Source organism: Scheffersomyces coipomensis (genome assembly GCF_036884675.1).
Source record: "Scheffersomyces coipomensis strain NRRL Y-17651 chromosome Unknown DFJ63scaffold_2, whole genome shotgun sequence".
Taxonomy (NCBI): domain Eukaryota; kingdom Fungi; phylum Ascomycota; class Pichiomycetes; order Serinales; family Debaryomycetaceae; genus Scheffersomyces; species Scheffersomyces coipomensis.
The window spans coordinates 13,701-35,666 of record NW_027042893.1 but is presented as its reverse complement, the minus strand read 5'-3'; the positions used below and the strand labels follow the sequence as shown (position 1 = coordinate 35,666).

Here is a 21,966-nt window from a genome sequence, read left to right as displayed (position 1 = left end):
AAAACTCCTTGAAATAAACAATAACCATACTTAAACCGAAATGAAGTTTGCTTTATTCAAGTACTTGATCGTATTTTACACATTCTTAACTGTGGCATTTGCTATGGGTGAAGGTTATGAAGAGATATCTGCCTGTTTAGATGATAGTCTAAGTGATTATAACGTATATTTTAATGATCAACGTCCAGTAACAGTTGAACCTAGAGAAATTCGTGACTTTGATGCTGACTTAGACTCCATAGTTACAGAATGTATTAGCTATTTGAATCTTACTGCAATTGTCGGTACTAGGGGCAACATTCAATATATAAATTCTCTACATTCGTATGATGAGGATGATGATGTGTATACTTTCGATTACCTCAATGATGCTCATTTTTTGCTGTTTAACTGCCAATCGTATTAGATCACCGATTAGTTATATCACACTTAGAAACTTCTACAATCTCTCTAAATTACAGTTTGAATTCTGATCTGTATTGTATATCCGTAATTAGTACATATTAAATAATAATAGAAATTAAATAACCCAATGTAAACCATATAAATCATTGTTGTAATAAAATAATCACTCTATAACGTAACTGAAATTAAATCCCGGTATACCATTTGTATTGACATCAGTATTGGTAGTAGGTTTATTACCATCATGCTGAAGACCATGTGAATGAATAAATTCTTGTTCTAAAGATTCCACTTCTTCACTGGTTTGACTGGTACTGGTGGGTGTTTGTATTACACCAAAGCTCTTTTGTCTTACTTTGTTTGAACTTGTAGTATCGGAATCATTGCTATTGGCATCAGTTGAATCAGACTCTTCTTCTTTAATAGTTTCATCTTCAGCATTCTCTTGATCTTCAACCTCTTCTTCGCCATGAGCATTATGTTGACTTGATTCTTCTTCATGAGGTACAAATGATGAAATATGTTCACCTTCTTGATAATGTTTCTTAATTCGTGGATTTCTTAAATGTGATAAATTTCCATTAATTTTGAACATATCATCACCCAAATCTCCACCCTCAATAAATTCATTAATTTTAGTGGAATTTAAACCGGTGACTTGACTACCTCTTCTAAAGTACACTCCCTCATTCAACAATGATGATAATGATGCATTCCTAGCCTGTGCATGTTGTGGTTGATAGTAATTATCAGAATGAGCCAAGTTGGTAGCAATTGAGGCATTTGATAAACTCAATAACGGAATCGTTTGCTCAACAGGTTGGATATCTGTCCCAGTTGATGTGTATGATGACACTGATGTTCGACGAGATGATGACGTTTGAAAACCAGATCCTGAATTTGGTGCAAAACTATCGCCTTGTTCATCTTCTTCGTCGTTAGTTTGATCATTTTCGAACACACGCCTAGGACTTAAAGTCCTAGGCGGTAGGATTGGAGAACTTGGATAATCAGTGATATCTTGTTCATCATCAGCAGGTATGGTAAGTAAGTTGGAACCACTTGGAACCATATTATTATTATTATTATTGGTAGTAGTAGTATGATTATTAGCTGAATTTGATGAATTTAAACTGGTACTTGAATCAAGTGACTTTTTACTAACGTTAGATTTACTAGATGAATGACCACTATCCAAAGAAGGTCTGCTGTTTCTCAATTGTTGCTGTAATAAGGCTTTAACGGGAGTTTCTGAAGTTGAATATATATTGTTATTGAAGTTGTTGGTAGATTTGGTAGTAGTAGTATGTTCATCACTGTTACTTCTGCTTGGTGAAGGAGCCTCGTCGATTCTTAAAGGAGATAATGACATGGCCGGATCTTCTTCTTCATAAGCTGGAGGTGGAGCAACTATATCATTAACTGGAGGTGGAGAAGTTTCTGCATCGAAAGCTGGTGGATTGATAGATGGTCTTCTAATAAGATGAATTGGTCTTTGAACTGGAGAGTTAAGCGGAGATGTGAAAGTTCCAGGATGAGGAAATGCTTGAGGGGATAATAATGGATTAAATTCTTCAGGTTTATAAAGATTAGCTTCTAAATGCATGTCAGCATCATTATCCACTGGAACTTCATTAAAGGCACGACTGTTTAATCTATGGAATGGTAATGGTGAAGCCAGGGCTGATCTTGGACGTCTTTGCATAACCTCATCTAATGAAGAACCTGCATTTGTAGGAGTATACACTGCTAAGAAACTTTGATTGGTATGGTGATGAGTAGTATTGTCAATTGGGATTACACCTGGTGAATTTGGAGGACTGATTTCATAATTAATTGTATTATCATCATTTCTTGAAATAAAATCATCATACGCTGGTAATAATGTATTTCCATGAGCTGCTAATGGTGATAAAACATGTAAAGGAGAATCAATTGAAATTTCATAATGTTTTCTCTTTTCTGGATTTTCTGGATCTAATCTTGATATTCTTAAACAAATTTTAATCCAATGATGAGATTGAATATTATCATAAGATGTATCGGGATGAATTTCATGATTGGTCTTACCATTTAAAACTTTTGGAACATAAACTTGAAATTCTAATTCTTTAGGTAATAAATCAACGAATTCTTCATCATTACCTTCGTGACCTTCACTTGTTACATCAGTTAATAATGATTTCCCCTTTTCTGCTTTATGTTCCAATAATAAAAACTTTCTTGAAGGTTCTAAACGATGAACTTTTTTATTACGACAGAAATATTCCAAATTTTCAGTTAAATAAACTCTTATTCTATGAAGGGAAACTTTACCAAATAAGGGTACGAAACGAAATGCTAATGGTAAATAAGAATCCAAAACAATTGACTTTGAACCAACAACGATATCATATTTTAATTGATCCTCCCAATCTCTTGTTATAACGATGGATTCATTTTCTTCTAAATTTTGTTCAGCTGGAGTTCTAATGATTTCAATTGGAATTCTTGCAATTAAATTTGATTTGAAAGTACCAGGCCTTATGACTGATGTTTCTAAACTATAACTGACCGAACCAAATGTCACATTACATGATTCTGGAATGGAAGGTTGTAAAGGATGTTCGAAATTATAAATATAATCCCCGGGTTGGAAATGAGTTGGTCTAGATTCATCAATGACATTTGAATTTGAATTTGTATTTGTAGTTGAAGGAGATAATACGGCCGTAAGATCAGGAGGACCATCCATAGATGAAACTGATGGAGAAGTAGCTCTTCTCATGAAATTTGTTGCTGGTGATAAACTTCGAGTTAAGAAATTACCATTATTATTGTTGTTGTTATTAGTTGTAATTGATGCATTGGTAATAGTAGGGAATAATTCATTTCCAGAATTTGGAGGAAGAGGTGAAGCACCTCTTGAACGAGTTTCACCAAGACTTAAATGAGATACATCATGTTCATTTGAAACTGAGTTGGGTAATTCACGATAAACATCAGCACCATTATTTGGTAAATTTGAACCTGGTTGTAAAAATGGCCAAGTATGATTAATGATATCAGTAGTTTCTGAAAATTGATTCTTTTTAGGTGGAATACCTTCCGGCCATTCAGTTCTTTGACTTCCCTTGAAGGTTAAAGTGATTGATTTTATTTTAGAAGGTTTTGATACCCGAAGATATAAACAACCTCTTAAAAGAGTTGGAGGTCTTTCAGAATATTCTTGAGCTTGAAAACCTTGAACGTAAAGATTCTTTTCAGCAGGGATTATATAAACCAGTATACCAGCAGTCAGAGCCAATGGTTTGTCGGGTAGTTGAGGGATATAAGTTGATATTATATGATCTTGAGGTTCGATTGATGATAAAGCATGAATGTTGTTAGGGGAAAGGGTTAATTGTTGAGGCGGGAATATAGGGGAATTCGGAACCTGCATTGTGAAGGAATTTATATGGATTGAAATATAAACTGATTGATTGATTGAAGGATTGATTAAAAGGGAATGCAATTACTTTTAAATGGAAGATAATAGATTTAGGTGTAAAATAGGATACATAAATATGATTACTGTGGATAAAGGATACAAATGAGTAATGAGATGCGATGTGGGATAGATAAGTGATAAGGAGAAGAATGGGGTGGGGGTATGCTTGTCCTGTCTTGTGCTGTCGTGTATTGGATGGTATGTATAATTATCTATTACTATATAGATAGGATAGATTGATTGATTGAAAGGATGAATTGATTTGAAAAAGATAAATGATTGAAACTGACTTATATAAAAAAAATTAGGAGACAGACACAGATCAACACATTTAATATGAAAAAAAAATAATTTAAAATCAAAAAGGTTAAAAAAATTTCTACGGAAGGGAAAGTGATAAATGAAATGGCCGCAAAGCTAAAATGTCCAAAAAATTAAATGAGAGAAGCTAAAGCTACTTCATAAGATACAGACGACGATATACTTACATAGTTACTGTACAGATTGACACACAGACACAGTGACAAGAGTTAGACTAGACACAGAATAGACACATATAAAATTAGACACACAGAATACTATGTACGGAAAAATAATAATTCTTTTTTTTTTAGTGAGGTTTTTTCTATTTTAGTTAGCTGATAAGTTAGATTACAACAATGGGGAATGACTTCATTTTAGTGAGACAGTCAGTAAAGTAAGAGGAGGAAGAGGCACAGAGAACATTGATAAACAAGAAATATAATCATATGTAAGAATGATGATGAATAGCTTATTTGATGATCTAAATAAATTAGATTAGATTTTTGAATAAATTTCTGGGTATTCAAAGTCCTTACCTAATTAACCCCGTTATGGTCAATTACGAGCCGTCTATATCGAAGTTGTGGTGTATCATAACTGTCATGGTAGGGAGTAATGGAATAGGGAAAAAGGCTATTTACAGTAAACAATGAGTGAGTGAGGGCTTTTCGGTATCTTTCTTCAGTAAAAAAAAAAAAAGAGCTTTTGTTTTGCTGTGCGTGCGTGCGGTGTTTTTTTCCTTGCTTTTAAAATTTCTTTTTTATCTCTGGGGCAAAGCAAACGAAACGAATCAATTGTTAAGGGAAGGAAGAGAAGGAAAATCAATTACTGTTAAACTATTATTACTATGCAAGTGACACTTAACGAGATAAGCTTGGCTTACATGCAGTATGACACTGTTCAAGATGATGTTTTAGATATGAGTGATTGTTATTAAGTCATGTCACTATTATCTATCTGTATAGATACCCCTAAGTTGATCAGCCTTCCACTATAAAAGTTTATCCGCGTTACTAAAATAGTAACTGTTAGAGAGATTGATTAGTGAAGGATCTCTCTCTCTCCTCTCTTCCTCTAAAATTTCAATCACGTGAATGATTTTAACCTATAATCATTTTTTTATTATCAATTTCATCAAATACCCGGGATATTATATTCTAACAATGATATATGATTATATCTCTTATAATTCATAGTTATAGAATAATTTCGGTAATATATCTTAATTCACTTTTACTTGGGTTGAGTTTGGCGGTATAACAGAATACGGTCTCGTCCCGACTTTGGCTTAACTTTATTTGAGACTATGCGCTAATGAGATCATATTGTGACCAACTGTAATTTATGTACTCAAAACTATTACTTTTACCCCTCCAACAAATTCAAAATCATCATCAATGTTATTGTGTTTAATAATATACAACTACCGATATATTACTTTAATCCGTTAACCTCCACTTTGATCATTACTACTCTATGGTTAGTAGTTGTACGTACTGTATATTGCTTTATTTGAACTCCGAGAATAATTTCTGTAAATCACACAAATCTTAACCACAATCCTTCTATTGTTTATAAGAAGAATTCGTGTCATCATACTTATAAATATAAATATACAAGTAATTATCCAGTTATAACTCTGATAAACATAATGTTATAATCATAATCAAAAGAATATATCATTATTCCTGTTACCATTATATACTTAAGGTGGTCATATCGTATCATTATAAGTGAGTTATATGCAGTCATCAATTTCTTTTTTTTAATTTTTTTTTTTTTTCTTGTAAGCAGGACAATTAATTAATTTAACTTTTAACCCTTAAAAAAATCATCTACTGTTTTGACAACACGATTCACCTTTATCATCATCATATCTTCATTATCTATTAGTTCATATCAATTTGCTCATAACTGATCGTATCAGTCGTGAATTAATATCATAACTACATACATACATTCATTCATGTCATCAAATCAATCTGATATATCATCTAATGGTTCCAATGATCCAAACGCTAATGCAAATGCAAATGTAAATGTAAATTCATCCATTAACAATGAAGCCAAATCTAATCAGAAATCATCCAGAAAACCAAAGATAAATCCATTGACTGCTTTACGTAGATCTAATTCCATATCAAATGGTGTCTTACAACATTCAAGAAATCAAGGCAAAAGGGTATCCTTTTCAAATCTACAAGATGGTAATGATCAAGTAACGGGATCTCATCAAGTACTATCATCAACCAGTTCTTCCCAAGCTTCGTCAGCAAATTCAAGTGATGATGAGTATCTACATCTTCAAGGTGACCATGATGACGATGATGAATTAGATGACGACGAATTGAATACAACCATAGTACCGCATTTAACTACTCCAAATTATCATAAATCAGTTAATACTCATCATCATAATCCAAATCATTCCTTAAATTTTCAATCTCATTCCGCAAAATTCACTACTTCAGTGACTCCTTCACCTCAAACTATGTCACCATGTGGTTCAGCTTTATTAACTCCAACCACTTCAAATAGTGGGTTTAATAATCCAAGTACTCTTAAAAAGAAAAATTCTCTTAAGAAAGTCATATCAAATACTAATAATTCAAATATAACAAATCTTAATAATTTTGTTACTTTATTAAATAGTAATCCACATTATTTAGGTGAAAAGTTAACCTTGACAAAATCACTTGATTCAACCATTCTTGATTCTTCAAATTCTTCAAGTCAATCAAATTTACCTGAATTTAATAAACGTCCATTAACAGATACTCCAATTGTCTCTAGCCTAGCTTCTCCTATAACTCGTGAACAAACCAGTGATGAAGAAGAAGCAGATGATGAAGATGATGATTGTCATGATAATGATGGAAAACAAAAAATTCAAAAATCAGAAGAACATCCTAAATCAACTAATATTGAACAATCAGATTCTATCACTTTAAAGAAAACTAAAAATATATCTCATTTGAATTTAACTGATTTAGTTGAAGGTGAACAAGATAAGGAAAAGGGTCAAGATGATACTGATAAAGAGGAACCATTACAAGCTCCAACATTCTTCAAATCTAATTCAACCAATAATAAAGCAAGTTCTATAAGTCCAATGACTTCAACCACTCCTCAATTAATCATGACTCCACCAGTTAGACCTTCAACCACTATTAATGTAACTAAATCACCCGATCAAAAATTAACCATGAATGCAGCTGTAAAAGCTCTTTTATTACAAGATTTACCAACTAATTTACAAGAACAATTTGAAAAGACTCCATCCATTGAAAAATTAAAAAATTTATTATTAACTAAACCTCCACCATCAGCTAGAAAAACATATACTTTAAATATTCCAGGTCAAACTTCATCCAAAACTTCTCCCGATGGGAAAATTGCTAAAGTTGATATTGGTTCAAAATTAGTTATTGTCATGGTGGGTTTGCCCGCTAGAGGTAAGAGTTATATTACCAATAAATTAACTCGTTATCTTAATTGGTTACAACATGATTGTCGAGTATTTAATGTTGGTAATACCAGAAGAAGAGATAAGAATAATTCAGGTCCTGAAAAGAAACCATTACCGGATACTCATACTCCGAATAATGAACCTGAACATCCGGCTGGATCAACTGATAACAATGAAGAACCTCAAGAACATAATGCTGATTTCTTTAATCCAGAAAATAAATCATCAACTACTTTACGTGAAAAATGGGCTATGGATACTTTAGATCAATTATTAGAATATATTATTAATGGTCCTGGTTCAGTTGGGATTTTTGACGCTACCAATTCAACCAAACAAAGAAGATTAAAAGTTTTAAAAAGAATTAATCAAGTTAGTAATGGAGAATTAAAAGTATTATTCTTAGAAAGTATTTGTAATGATCCAATGTTATTACAAAATAATATTCGATTAAAATTATCCGGACCTGATTATAAAGATATGGATCCAAAAGTTGCATTAAATGATTTTATTGGTCGTTTACAAAATTATGAAAAAGCTTATGAAACGATTGATGAAAGTGAAGAGAAGTTAGAAGGTTTCCAATATGTTAAGATGATTGATGTAGGTAAGAAAGTGGTCAGTTATAATATTCAAGGATTCTTAGCTTCTCAAACCATTTACTTCTTATTGAATTTCAACCTTTGTGAAAGACAAATTTGGATTACTAGACATGGTGAGAGTAAAGATAATTTAACTGGTAGAATTGGAGGTGATTCTGCTTTAACCAAACGTGGTGATAAGTTCTCCAAGACTTTGGCTAGATTCATGGAATTCCAACGTCAAGAATTTAGAAAACAACAATTGGAAAGATTCAGTAGTAGATTGGAATTGAAGTATAATAAGGAATTGTTTAATGAAGATGATGATTTATCAAGTTTGGATGACATTCCAACCGAACCAAACTTCTGTGTTTGGACATCAATGTTAACTCGTGCCATTGAAACAGGTCAATATTTCGATGAACACTTATTCTCCATTAAATCAATGAGAATGCTTAATGAATTAGGAGGTGGTAAATTCGAAGGTATGACTTATGACCAAATTCAATCTAAATATCCAAAAGAGTTTGATGCAAGATTAAGAAATAAACTAACTTATAGATATCCAGGTGTAGGTGGTGAATCTTATTTAGACGTTTTAACAAGATTAAGACCATTAATAAGTGAAATTGAAAGAACCACTGATCATTTATTAATTATATCTCATAGAGTGGTTTTAAGAATCTTATTGGCCTACTTTTTAAATTTGGATAAATCAAATATTGGAGAATTGGATGTTCCATTACATACCCTTTATTGTTTAGAATCTCATCCTTATGGTACTGATTATAGAATGTATAATTACGATGAGCATTTGGATTGGTTTGTGTTAAGTCAACCTGATCATCAAAAGAATGTTCAAGAAGTAGGGGTATTATTCAAAGAAAGGAAATATAGTGTGGTTCCTACAGCACCTCCTAATAGCCGTAGTGGAGAAGGGTCGAGTATTAGTGGAAGTAGCGGTGCAAGTGCTGCAGGTTATCATCAATATACTGATAATAGTCATCGTCGTAAACAAAGTACTCGACAATCTACTTCAGGAGCTCAAAAGCAAATCCAAGGTAGAAAGAACAATCCTAATCCAGCATCAGTTGATAATGATAGTTCATTCAGTGTGAGAAGAAGTTTAAGTTTTGGAAATCATGATGAAGAAGATCAAGCTAGATCTAAGAATATGCAAGACATCAGGAATTTAAGTATAAACCCACCATCATCAAAATCATCATCACATACGAAATAAAATAAAATAAAATTAGAAAAATTAATGACATAGCATAATGAATAATCAACCCTTTTTTTTAGAAACCTACTTATTTATTTAATTATATCTTCTTTTATATGTTAGCCATAGAGAATATTTATTTAAAATAATATATAATGTGGTAAGGTTATTGAATTGTGTAACTTTATTGTAGCACTATTGTAATATACCTTAGTAAAATCTTTGGGCGGGTAACTTTCTCTTCTCAGCTTTGAAAAAAAAACTGAGTGTTAAAGAAGAGGATGGAAAAAAATTCTTCATATAAATTTTATTTCATCTTCTTCTTTTACTATTTCTTTTACTGTTCTTCTTCTTATTCATTAACAGAATCATCAAATGGTTGGTGGAGTAAGAGTAGTTGAGAGATATATTGGTGGTGCTAGTGAATGGTAAGTTCATTAGTCTAACTAAAATCTCTCCTTCTCCTCTTCTCCCTAATCAAAAGGGGTTTTCCAGAATATAACATCGACTCATAAATCAACAGTGACAACAACTTAACTTTTTTGAAAGATGATGAAACTAAGTCTCTTCTTTCCCAGTCTGATACGACTATGACGACAGGGTTGAAAACCGTCAGCACTTTAAAATTATATAAACGTTTGCAGGATTCGGATTTGCATCTGAGACCGAGTTGGGTGTTTGACTTATACTTGCCAGTATTTTGCATTTCTGATTTCAAATTAAAAGAGTTGTATCTTGTTGTTATTTGATTATGATGTTTGATGATGATGATTTTTTGTTGAGAATTTTCAATTAGATTCTTCAGTCTTTCTATGAAGTGTATCAACTATTCAACTTATCAATCAATTCTTCAATAATCATTTGTCGGTATTTTCAATATCAATTATAATTCAATATTGCCTTTTTAAAGTGATGAAAAGTACCATAAACATTCGCAGTTTCCTCGGTAGCATACAACTAGAACCCATCTTACCGTATGTCGGTGACCGCAATTTGACCTTCCATGGATGTCTGATTTTAAAGAGATCAATTTGAATTGAATATTGAATACGAAAATACCATATGATAAATGTTAAACAGGATTTGATTTGCTGTCAAGTCTGAAGTTGATTTTTGAAAGATTTTAAAGAATCTTCATTGAAAAATCTCCTTAAAGAATCGTATCTTATGTTTACTTCTACAAATTATATAGATTAATATACGAATGATATCATTTTACTTTTATTAAAAGATCTGTAATACCAAAGGATGTCTATTTACTATCATCATTTTCTACTAAAAAAACTAACACTGCAAAAATAACGGGAAAACTACCAAAATGAAAAATGAAAAATATTAAGAAAACTGAAAAGAAAAACTTATTGTTACAAAAATTAAAAATATGGAATCGAAAATTATTGTGTTCTTTTTATAACTAACTTATTATTATATTAAAAAATTTACCTTAGATTTTTCCCTTAACATTTGGAGTAGTTAATGGCCATTGATAAGTGCCTTCATCGGAAAAGATATAATCATGATCATTTAAGAATTTTCTTAATGCTTGTGGACCTTTAGAACCATAAGGATATAATTCTGGAACTGGACCTTCTTTTGATTCGATATATTCTAATAATGGAGTGAATAATTTCCATGAGACATCCAATTCATCATCTCTAACGAAATTAGAATGATTACCCAAGTAACAATCTCTAATCAATGCTTCATAAGCTTCTGGAATCCAGAAATCTTTAGAATATCTTGAAGCATAAGTTAAATCTAAATCAGTTAATGAAGTTTCAGTAGAAATACCTGGGATTTTAGAGTTTATTTTAAGATATATAGCTTCATTTGGTTGAACTCTTATAACCAAATCATTTCTTTGAATTTCTTTAAATATACCTTTAGCAACTGGTTTAAATTGTATTCTAATTTCAACTTTAGATTCATCTAAAGCTTTACCAGCTCTCATAACAATAGGAACACCATCCCATCTTTCATTTCTAATGTTTATACCTATAGCAGCATATGTAACACATTTTGAATCTGGTTTAACAGTATCATCATCTAAATAACCTGGTTTAGAACCATCTTCAGATTTAGTATATTGACCTAATAAAATATCTTTTGGATCTAAAGCTTCAAAAGCTTTTAAAACTTTAACTTTTTCATCACGAACAGCTTCTGGATCAAATGAAACTGGTCTTTCCATAGTTAAAAGAGTTAAAACTTGTAATAAATGATTTTGCATCACATCTCTAACTATACCAATGGAATCAAAATATCCACCTCTACCTTCAGTACCAAAGGCTTCTTTGAATGAAATTTGAATGGATTTAATATGTTTACTATTCCAAGTTCCACTAAAGAATTCATTACCAAATCTTAAAACCAATAAATTTTTAACCATTTCTTTACCAAGATAATGATCAATTCTATATAATTCATCTTCAGTATATAACGGAGCTAAATCTTTTTGTAAAGTTCTTGAAGATTGCAAATCATGACCAAAAGGTTTTTCAACGATAATTCTAGTTTTACCATGAGCAGCATAAACATTCTTTTTTAATTGAGATGCAACAACTGTGAAAACTGAAGGAGGTAATGCAAGATAAAACAAACGTTCTGGAGTAGATAATTTATGAGATGCTTCATAAGATTCAATTGATTCATTTAATGTTAAATATCCTTCATCAGTATCATAAGGACCACTGATATAACTTGTTAATTTAAGGAATTCAGCGATTTTTTCGGGAGTACCCTTTTTAAAATTAGCAGAAATACGTTGTTTAAAATCATCTTCTTCTAATTTAGATCTAGCATAACCAATGATTTTAACAGTGGGAGGCAATTGACCTTCTCTAAATAAACCAAATAAGGCAGGGAAAGTCTTCTTTTTGGCTAAATCACCAGAAGCACCAAAGACAACAATGGTTGCGTGAGTTCCAAATGGATCGAATGACATAGTAGTTGAGTTCTTCGATAGATTTTTTGTTGAACGGTTGATTTTGATAATTGAACTGATGGAACAATTGATTAAGTTAATTGATTAAAATGATTAAATATCAATTGACTATGAGAATTAAAGGTATGAAACAATCAAATACAGAAATCCAACGTTAACTATTAAGAAATAGAAATTAAGGATTAATTGATTATGACAAATTATTTATAAAAGTAGCAAACTGACATTTATTTAAATGTGAAAATTTTGGGGGGAGGGGGGAGCTTAGAATTAAAAAGGAGAAATTTTTTTTGTCGTTTTTATCGGATTAATAATTAATTTTGGTCACCAATTACTGAGAATTAGCGAGAATTAGTTGTGATTAGGGAGAAAAATATATATAAGTTACCAGACAAAAAGTACGGTAAAACTGAGTACAGAATATTTTGATTTTAGTGAGAGAGTGTGAGAGAATTGCTGATGATGGTGGATGGCAACGAGTTCCACTGTTTCTCGCTCGCACCCCAACATATCATAAGTAGGCCCGAACGAGCAAAATCTGGAGACACAAAAAAACAAAAGTTGACTGGGAAGGTCAATTCACATTTAATTAATTAAAACAAGATGAAGATGAGTTCCCATTCCATTGGTTAGACAAGTTCAGTGAGCAAGAATTGGTGTGATTAGTTACATACTATCACCATTGGTCAAGTAGTAATCTTATAAACTTTAAAAATAAGAATGAAATGAAATATTACTAACGACTTATTCAGTATATTATTCTATTACTAAGTTATTACCAGTTCTGGGTTATGGTGACGTTAATAAAGTTGATGTTGTTGGTTGTGCGCGGGAGTCTATGGGCCTCCCCCACCATCCATTACAATCTCACCACCAACAACTATTTATTTTGTCTCGCTAAATTTTAGTTTAGTTTTATGAAAAATTGCAAAAATTTATCATTGCCGGCACACGCACATCCTCTGTCCGCCCGCCATCCGTCATTTTTTGTTTTTAGCTACTACTGATTGTTCACTGACTGTTGTCTGACGGGTTTTTCTTGGTTTTATCGGACATACTGTTTTTGGGATAGAGATTGTAACTTTGCCAGTCTATCCGATATCAAAAAAATACATGTTTGATTTACATAATTTCACTTTATTCAATTAAATCATCAAATTCTCCTCTCGATCATCATTATAGTTGTGTGAATATTAAATCTATAACACTTACCATGTCATAGTAATTATATGATCCGAAATTAATTCGGCAATTCAATTTCGCTGATAATGGACAATTTAAAAAAAAATTAAATTACTAAAATCATGTGACTTGTTCAAATCAACTTTTTTAACTTTGTGTAAATAAAACCTTTTTTTGGGGGGGGCACCGTTTAAAAGTCTGGACCTTCTATTTTATTTCAATTATCGGTACCCCCATAAATTTGATTTGATCCAATTTGTTAAGGTAGGAATTTGAATTTGGTGACTTATTAATCACACCACTAGTAGCTTGACCATGGTTATATCACAATCAAAAGAATATTGTCTACTAAGGTATACAATCTGCAATACCACCAGCCCATGTGAATATTCAATAGTTGAATAATTTCATTCATTTTTTATCACATTCGTATTTTATGGGTGAACGGCTCCCATTTGGGTGCTACGGCTGAATGGATTAGTTACTAATTTTTATATTTACAGATCATTGACCCCGTTTTTCAGTGGTTGCAAATTATTTATTACTTTTTTTTATTAATTGTGTCATTGTTATTGAAAGTTTGTTTATTTTTCTATAATATCTTTTTTAATTATATACTTAACTTTTTCAAGAAATTAGTCTGAACTCGATCTACCTTCTGATGAAAGTAATCTATCATCTTCATTATCTTCATCATCATCATCACCATGTTTATCAGTCTTAAATGACACTTCTTTCTTAATCTTTGGTTTTTCAACTAATGCATCCCTTTCTTCTTCTCCAGTAGCTGCCGCACTTTCATCATCTTCTTCTCCTCCAATGGCAAACATCTCTTGATCTTGTTCTTGATACTTGGGTAAGGTCTCATCATCTCTCGTACTTTCATCATCTTGTTGACCTTGTCCTGGTCTTGTAAATGTTAATTCAACAGCATCGGCATCATCTTCGAAAAACTCATCATCATCTAAGGCATCACTATCAGAATAATCTTCTCCTGGTATAATATCAAATTCATATTCATCTCTTCTTCTTCTTCTTCTACCACTTCCTGGTGTCTTATTAAATCTCATAACTACTAATACAATAATAAAACCAATCACTGCCACTGCCATAAAATATTGTCCAGTATGATTTCCAGTATATTGTTTATTCTTACCATCTTCTGGTTCTTCAGGGTTAATTTCATCTTCATTTGGTTCATCGGTTGGTATCACTGGTGGTTCACTAACAGAATCTTCTTCACTTGGAGCTGAACTAACACTATCATTACTACTGGTGATAACTTCAGATGCAATTTCACTAGAATTTGCTTCAGTGGTACTAGAGGATGGTTCACCTATAGAAGTAGCTTCATCAACTGGTTCTTCTTTATCAGCTTCAGCCTGTTTATCTCTTCTTATAGCGGCATAATCTTTATCTAAATCATAAGTTTCAACTTCATTAGCATCAATCGATTCACCAAAGAATCTTAATTGCCAATTGTCAAAGGTAATTTGAATATTACCTGGTTTTGATTCATCTCCAAACACTTCAACAACCCAATCTCCAACTCCTGATTCACCCCAATGAGCAACTGACATAAATGTCCAATTTTTAAAGCCAATTCCAGTAGAATCACTAGGTCTGAATGTAGCTAAATCACTTATAACTCCTGTTGGTGAAATTAAACGAACTCCAACTCTACCTCTGAAGTTTGCTTGAATGTTGACTGTCACTGTTACATGTTCTACTCTTTCTAAATTAATAATTTTTAAATCTTGTGGAGTAACGGTAATAGTTTGTTTTATGATTTGATTCTTTTCAGCAACATCAGGTCCCAAATTAATTGTCTTTTTAACATCTTGAACATCACTATAAAACCAAGCTTGAGGTTTAACATTGGTCCAAGTTTGAGCAAAATGTGCCATTGAATAAGCATCCATTCTACCATAACCATATTTATGACTATATTTACGACCTAAAGCGGTAGTTTGATAATGTCCATCATCTTCATTTATAGGATCAGAACTTAATACACTAATGTATTGAACATCTCTCCAAGTTAAATTTGGATTTGCCAGTAAAATTAATGAATAAACTCCAGCAGCTAAAGGAGCAGCAGCTGATGTACCTCCATGTTGAGCAGTACATTTTTGTTTAATATCAGTAGTATGAATATGCTCACCGGAACCAGAAGAATATGTAACAACCATGACAGCTGAACATGCTTCAGCATAACTTGGATGTAAACCTTTGAAATCAATGGCACCAACCGTAATTGAATAAATTGAATTGGTATAACCATCGAAATTGCATGAATCGCCATATCTACCACCATTACCTGATGCGAAAACATAAACGGAACCCTTTGAGGCTCTACCTTGTTGAATACCCTTTATCATTGCCTTTTTGACAATTGGTTCTGGAGCAGATAAAGTTCTACCATCATCAGTTGGACCCCAAGAACATGAATAAATATCATTAACATCTAAACCATAAATCATGGCTGAAGCTTCTTCGGTTGCAGTGATTGGACCTGATAAAATTCTGATCCCACTGACTTGACTATCATATGCCACACCAATACCACAAACATCATTTTTAACAGCTGCGATTTCTCCTGCACATCTTGTTCCATGATAATCATCAAATAATCGAGGTAATGGTATGTTTGTATTATCATTGAAATCCCAAGATCCCTTTTTATTAAAATTGGCTTTTAAATCTTCTGATTCAGCATCTAAACCATCATCAATAATGGCAGTTACAATGCCTTTCCCAGTAATACCTTCATACCATAATTCGGTTACATTAACATCATGACCTGGACTCAAGGTATTAATCAAATGCCATTGTTCAATGAACCCAGGATCATTGATGCCTAACTTATCACTTGCCTTTTTCACTGGTTCTTGAGAAGAATCGACTATATCTAATCTTTTATGTTGATTATTTTGAGCTTGTTGATATTCAACTTCTTCTGGAGTGAATGGAACTGGTAATCTTTTGGATAATTTTTTAGGTGGTAACATATAAATTGATTTTAAATGTTCATTATTTATAAATCCATCGTAATGATCTTCGAATCCATCAGATCTTTTCATTAATTTTGATTCATCTTCTGATTCATCATTGGAAATTTTATTTAAATTACCCAAGAATTGATTATGAGAATGAGATTTATCGATACTGAAAACATAATGATTATCAAATCCGTATAATTGATGTTCGTAATTATAATTTTGAGAATGTTGATTTATAAAATCTATCAATGGCTTTTGACTAGAAGTAGTATTTAACTCAAGTAAAAAGTAATTCTTTTCGTCATAGTCCCTAGTAGGGATATTATATCCAGTAGCAACAATCTGTTGCAAACATCCTAGTATAAGGATTAATATATTAATCGGCAACATATTATTTAAGATATGATGATTATTTAATTGGAATCAAAGATTATCAAATGACTGTGTGAAATAATAATTAAAGAACAACCAAACGAGGGAATTAAAATATAACTTGATACAAACCTGATACAAAATGGATGGAAAAGGTCTTGTTCGTCTAAGTATTTTATTCACTATGTGATAATTTGTCTTGATACTCTTAATGGATGGCTCCTCTCTTTTTGATCTCTAGAAGTGTGTTTCTCCAACAAAGCTATATGACACCAAATGAATATTTAAAACTAGTAGGCAATGTCACTTCAATATCTGACACTGGCCAAATGTTCTTACTTAAGAAACCAATCAAAAGGATAAAAATTAAGTGAAGAATTGATGAAAATGTTTCAAAGTTCAACTTACTTCTAATTAAGCTTTCTTTCATTCTACTCCAGAAGTAGTTAGGACCTCCTACGACATGCCACGTCGAAATGAGGACATTTTTCCAATTTTCTTTTTTCTTTTTTTGTTTCAGGTTTACGACATTTATTAACTTAATTTTTGCGCTAATAGATTGACACTATCTAATAATAAGGGGTACGTCACTTTATAAGTTTCATATTATACAAAAAAGTTGTAATCAAACAGTATTACATCAGAGATTATGAATAGTATCAGTGTAGTAGATTAGAAATATTGATAATAAGCTAACTTTGTAAATAATTAGCTATACTTTTGGCTTCCTAATGCGGTAATCGGAACCCAAATCATATCAAACCCACGCTAAAAAGAAAAAAACAGATCGAGAGCAGAAAATCAAACACAGATATCTCACGTTGCATATAGCTATCAAGATCACAGCATCAATACATTATGGGATTGAAACTTGATAAGCGTATCATTGTCGTATGCTTGATCGTATCATGGTTATCAATTGTCAATGCTGAAGCTGATGATGATATGGATATGGATATGGGTGAGAAGGTTGAATTCCATCCTGTCAATCCCGGATCAAAAACCTTTCATTGGATATTATCATTATTCTTATTGTTAATCATTCCATCCATTTCAGCTACACTTGCACTTGCTAATAAATTAAGTTGGTCTTTGTTATTAACCATCATATCAACCGGTTACTCCGTGTTTGAAACTTTATTCTTGCAATTCCCCGATAATGTTGATAATCATGAAAATATTACTTCAAGAAACTCAAGTTGGATATTAAGTATTCTATTAGGTAGTTGCTTATTTTTAGGAACTGTCATTAATGGATCCAATTTAGTCATTAATCGTTTCTATCCTCATATCAAATTGAATGAATATGGTATATCATATAAAATCTTTAAAGTATTATCATTCATTATTGTGATAGTAGGTTGGGTAAGAGTTTGTATGGCACCAGTGGCATTATTTGGATTCTGTTATGGCCGTCATACAGGTCAATGTATAGCCCATGGAATTATGGGTTCAGCCTTTATATTATATTCATTTGTTTTATCATTGGTGTTACTTATACCTTGGATTAGGAAACATCAATTATATCCTAATGCTGAAAGATCATCTTTTAAATCTCAAGAATTCTGGGATTCGATTGTTATGTGTACTTGGGGGATAGTTAATACTTTCACTGAACATAGATGGGGTCGTGAAGCTTGGTCAATGGGTGATTATCAACATACTTCAATGGGAATAATTTGGTGGGCGGGAGGTTTATTAGGTATCTTCTTAGCAAGAAAGAATAATCGTACGTTTATCCCATCTTTATTGTTAATTTTCACGGGATACTCCATGTCTCAACATGCTCAACATCTTGAAATAAGTACTAAAGTTCATTCTGTATTTGGATTAGCATTGATGGGAGCAGGTGCATTTAGAATTGTTGAAATTCTGTTCTTATTAAAAGATAAAGCTTGTGCAACAGATGGTAAAATCCTTTCATTCCAATATTTCCCTCCATTTTGTTTAACCTTATCAGGAATTTTATTCATGTCAGCAACTGAAGAACAATTAATCTTGGTTCATGATTTAGGTGCTGATCATTCAGCTTATATATTAGTCGTGTCTTCAGCAGCATTTATGATTTATTTATGGATAATTTCATTAATCACATTGTATCTTAGATTAGTAGGATATGATGAAGATGGTGAATTAGGATTTAATTCAAGAAGTAATGAATATGTTAATGTTCGTGATGCGGAAGAATTTGAATTAGGTTCACTATCAGATGAAGAAAACCCTACTCCTGATGAAGTGCCTCCTCATCAAGATTAAGTACCTGACTTTTGTAAATAGTTACGTTTTCTTATTTATAATTTAATTTAAAATATATATTCAAAGTATTAACGGCTGTGTAAAGTTGAAAAATTAATCCATGGGACCTATTTCCTAAAGCGTGCAAAAATAGCAAAAAGAGACACAAAAAATTTTAAGATGAAAAAAAAAAAATCTTGTAGCGATACGATTTCAATTTAATTATAATTAGTCATCTTCTTTTGATAGAATAGTTTGAAATCAGTACCAAACATCATAATATGAGTGCTATACTTAGTCAAGATGATTTGAATGACTTCATAAGTCCTTCTGTCGCATGCATAAAACCTATAGTGCCGGCCTCACAGGATGAAAGCAATATAGGAGAAGTGGAAATTCAAATCGATAAGAATGGTAATCCATTAGAAATTTCGAAAATAGATCAAAAGGTAAAACAACTATCACCAGCACAAATATCGTTAAGTGATTGTTTAGCATGTTCAGGATGTATAACATCCGCAGAAGAAGTGCTTGTGGCACAACATTCATATGAGCAATTATTAAATTCATTACAGGATCGTGAAAAAGTATTTGTGGTATCTATATCTCATCAATCTCGAGCTTCATTAGCAGCTGCTTACAGTCTATCGATCGAGCAAATTGATAAATTGTTGATTAATTTATTTATCCATCAGCTAAAGTTTTCCTATATTATTGGTACTTCTTTAGGTCGTAAATTAAGTTTGATAGAAGAAGCTAAGAATATTATAAATCTGAAGAAAGAGTCATCTGAAAATAATACTGGAGCACCTTTATTATCCTCAATATGTCCTGGATGGGTTCTTTATGCTGAGAAGACACATCCTCATGTATTATCATATTTATCAACTGTTAAATCACCTCAACAAATTACAGGTAATATTCTTAAAACTTTGGTTAGTCAAGAATTAGGCATTCCAAAGAAAAATATTTATCATTTATCTATAATGCCATGTTTCGATAAGAAATTGGAAAGTGCTAGACCTGAAAAGGGCCAAGAACAAGAATCATATAATGATGTTGATTGTGTGTTAACTCCTAAGGAATTAGTTACATTGTTAGAACAACATCAAGATGAATATCAATTAATGGCTCCATTACAAGAACATGATACGCTTAAGAATCTTTATCGAAAATATGCTCCTAATGATTGGCCCTTAGTAGAATATTCATGGTCAAATGATTCAGGATCAACATCAGGAGGGTATGGATGGAATTATTTAAAATTATATCAACAACATTTAATATTAAAGGATCCCGTTCAATATCAAATAGAGAATTTTAAAATCAAAATCGTTAATGGGAAAAATTCTGATATTTATGAAATGAGATTAAATTATCAAGATAAATTAATTGCATCATCTATTGTTTTAAATGGATTTAGAAATATTCAAAATTTAGTTAGAAAACTTAAAAATCCAGTCAAATCAACTAGTGGTGGAACTACTACGAAAAGAATTAATCCATTAGTGGCTAAACGTAGAGCAAGACTTCAAAAGAGTAATAGTGCATCGCCGGTTCCAACTTCTACTGGATTAGAGGAGGCAACTGCAGAAGAAATCGATGTGTTAAAAGCTGACTATATTGAGATTATGGCTTGTCCTAATGGATGTATTAATGGGGGAGGTCAAATAACGAACCCGAGTGAAATATCTGAAAAGGATTGGATATCAGAAGTTATTTTAAAGTATAGTGAAATTGAAATGGTTGATTTAGCTAATAATTTAAATATTGTTAATGATTTACAAGGTTGGGAACAACAATATTGTGAACTGTTTGATATTGGGCAAGAAAGATTAATCAATACTTGGTTTAAACAAGTTGAAAAACCAACTGATCAAGCTACCATGTTATTAGGCGCCAAATGGTAAGATTTGAATCTTTTGCATTATCTCATTCATGGATGAGATTAGTTATTATTATTTATTATAGTTTAAGAACAGACATGTGTATTATTTTTATTGGGATTTATTATAGATAATAAAAATAGTAATTTTAAGGTTATATTTGAAGAGTTGCAAATTATCAAATACGTACAAAAGAAAAATATTGGAGGCAGGCCCAGGAAGTGGAGGAACGATTGGTTGGTTGTCAACTCAATCAAATGAGAAAGTAATGTAATCTATTTGTAAGCCGTTTATGAACTTAAACTGTGTATATTATGTACATATTAGAAGATATCAGATTGAAGATGGCTTATAAGAACCAATTGATATCGTGGGGTTTTAGTTCCCAATTGGTTATTAACTCCATATATATATAAATTCTCTGTGCCAAAGTACACGACCCCTCCCACAAAACAGAACCAGAACAGAAATGAAATATAAAATAGAAATTTGAACTCCACTTTCTCCTGTTTTCATATAAATCAGTGTGATAAACTTTGATCTTTTTATCTGAATCTATCTGTTTTAGTTCAACTAAGCTATTCCAAGCTAATTGCTCAACCTTCCCCCTACTTTCTATCCATTTACTAGTTTGGTATGTATGAATTGAACTACATTCAACCCCATTGATATCCTATACTACTATGGTTTTTTTTTTGGCTGCCTTTTTTTTTGTAAAGAACAGTCTAGAACTTGTCCATTTCACACGACCACTTTAAATGTGCCTCACTTTAGTTGACACAGAAGTCTTGGACTAAGAACGTGTTTTTCGTCTCAAACCTGGTTTAACGTCACTGTGAGGGAAAACCTCATCTCCAAAATATATTCATCCTATATATATTGAAAATTGCCTAATT

At 31.9% G+C, this 21,966-nt stretch overlaps 7 protein-coding genes across 7 annotated transcripts; 4 read left to right on the top strand and 3 right to left on the bottom strand. All coding sequences in view use genetic code 12, as the record gives it.

Moving 5' to 3' along the window:
• The first annotated feature begins 29 nt into the window (after positions 1 to 29).
• On the top strand, positions 30 to 460 carry DFJ63DRAFT_317259 (uncharacterized protein). The gene has a single exon (XM_064906800.1). It carries the CDS (start codon positions 41 to 43, stop codon positions 404 to 406), a length of 366 nt encoding a protein of 121 aa, XP_064763197.1. The 5' UTR covers positions 30 to 40; the 3' UTR covers positions 407 to 460.
• A 108-nt stretch (positions 461 to 568) lies between these two features.
• DFJ63DRAFT_284434 (uncharacterized protein) lies at positions 569 to 3,826 on the bottom strand (the record flags this gene model as incomplete). Its single annotated transcript, XM_064904801.1, has 1 exon — positions 569 to 3,826. The coding sequence occupies one exon, from the start codon at positions 3,824 to 3,826 to the stop codon at positions 569 to 571; it is 3,258 nt and encodes a 1,085-aa protein (XP_064763196.1).
• Positions 3,827 to 5,932: 2,106 nt separating this feature from the next.
• PFK26 (Pfk26p) lies at positions 5,933 to 9,624 on the top strand. The gene has a single exon (XM_064906799.1). It carries the CDS (start codon positions 6,144 to 6,146, stop codon positions 9,465 to 9,467), a length of 3,324 nt encoding a protein of 1,107 aa, XP_064763195.1. The 5' UTR covers positions 5,933 to 6,143; the 3' UTR covers positions 9,468 to 9,624.
• Positions 9,625 to 10,893: 1,269 nt separating this feature from the next.
• ZWF1 (glucose-6-phosphate dehydrogenase) lies at positions 10,894 to 12,393 on the bottom strand (the record flags this gene model as incomplete). The annotated part of the gene is made up of 1 exon (XM_064907383.1): positions 10,894 to 12,393. One exon carries the CDS (start codon positions 12,391 to 12,393, stop codon positions 10,894 to 10,896), a length of 1,500 nt encoding a protein of 499 aa, XP_064763194.1.
• Positions 12,394 to 14,210: 1,817 nt separating this feature from the next.
• On the bottom strand, positions 14,211 to 16,967 carry KEX2 (kexin; the record flags this gene model as incomplete). The annotated part of the gene is made up of 1 exon (XM_064905714.1): positions 14,211 to 16,967. The coding sequence occupies one exon, from the start codon at positions 16,965 to 16,967 to the stop codon at positions 14,211 to 14,213; it is 2,757 nt and encodes a 918-aa protein (XP_064763193.1).
• Positions 16,968 to 17,387: 420 nt separating this feature from the next.
• DFJ63DRAFT_54110 (uncharacterized protein) lies at positions 17,388 to 19,294 on the top strand. Its single transcript, XM_064908895.1, has one exon. It carries the CDS (start codon positions 17,808 to 17,810, stop codon positions 19,203 to 19,205), a length of 1,398 nt encoding a protein of 465 aa, XP_064763192.1. The 5' UTR covers positions 17,388 to 17,807; the 3' UTR covers positions 19,206 to 19,294.
• Position 19,295: 1 nt separating this feature from the next.
• On the top strand, positions 19,296 to 21,589 carry NAR1 (Nar1p). The gene has a single exon (XM_064908908.1). The coding sequence runs from the start codon at positions 19,466 to 19,468 to the stop codon at positions 21,092 to 21,094; it is 1,629 nt and encodes a 542-aa protein (XP_064763191.1). The 5' UTR covers positions 19,296 to 19,465; the 3' UTR covers positions 21,095 to 21,589.
• Positions 21,590 to 21,966: the final 377 nt, after the last annotated feature.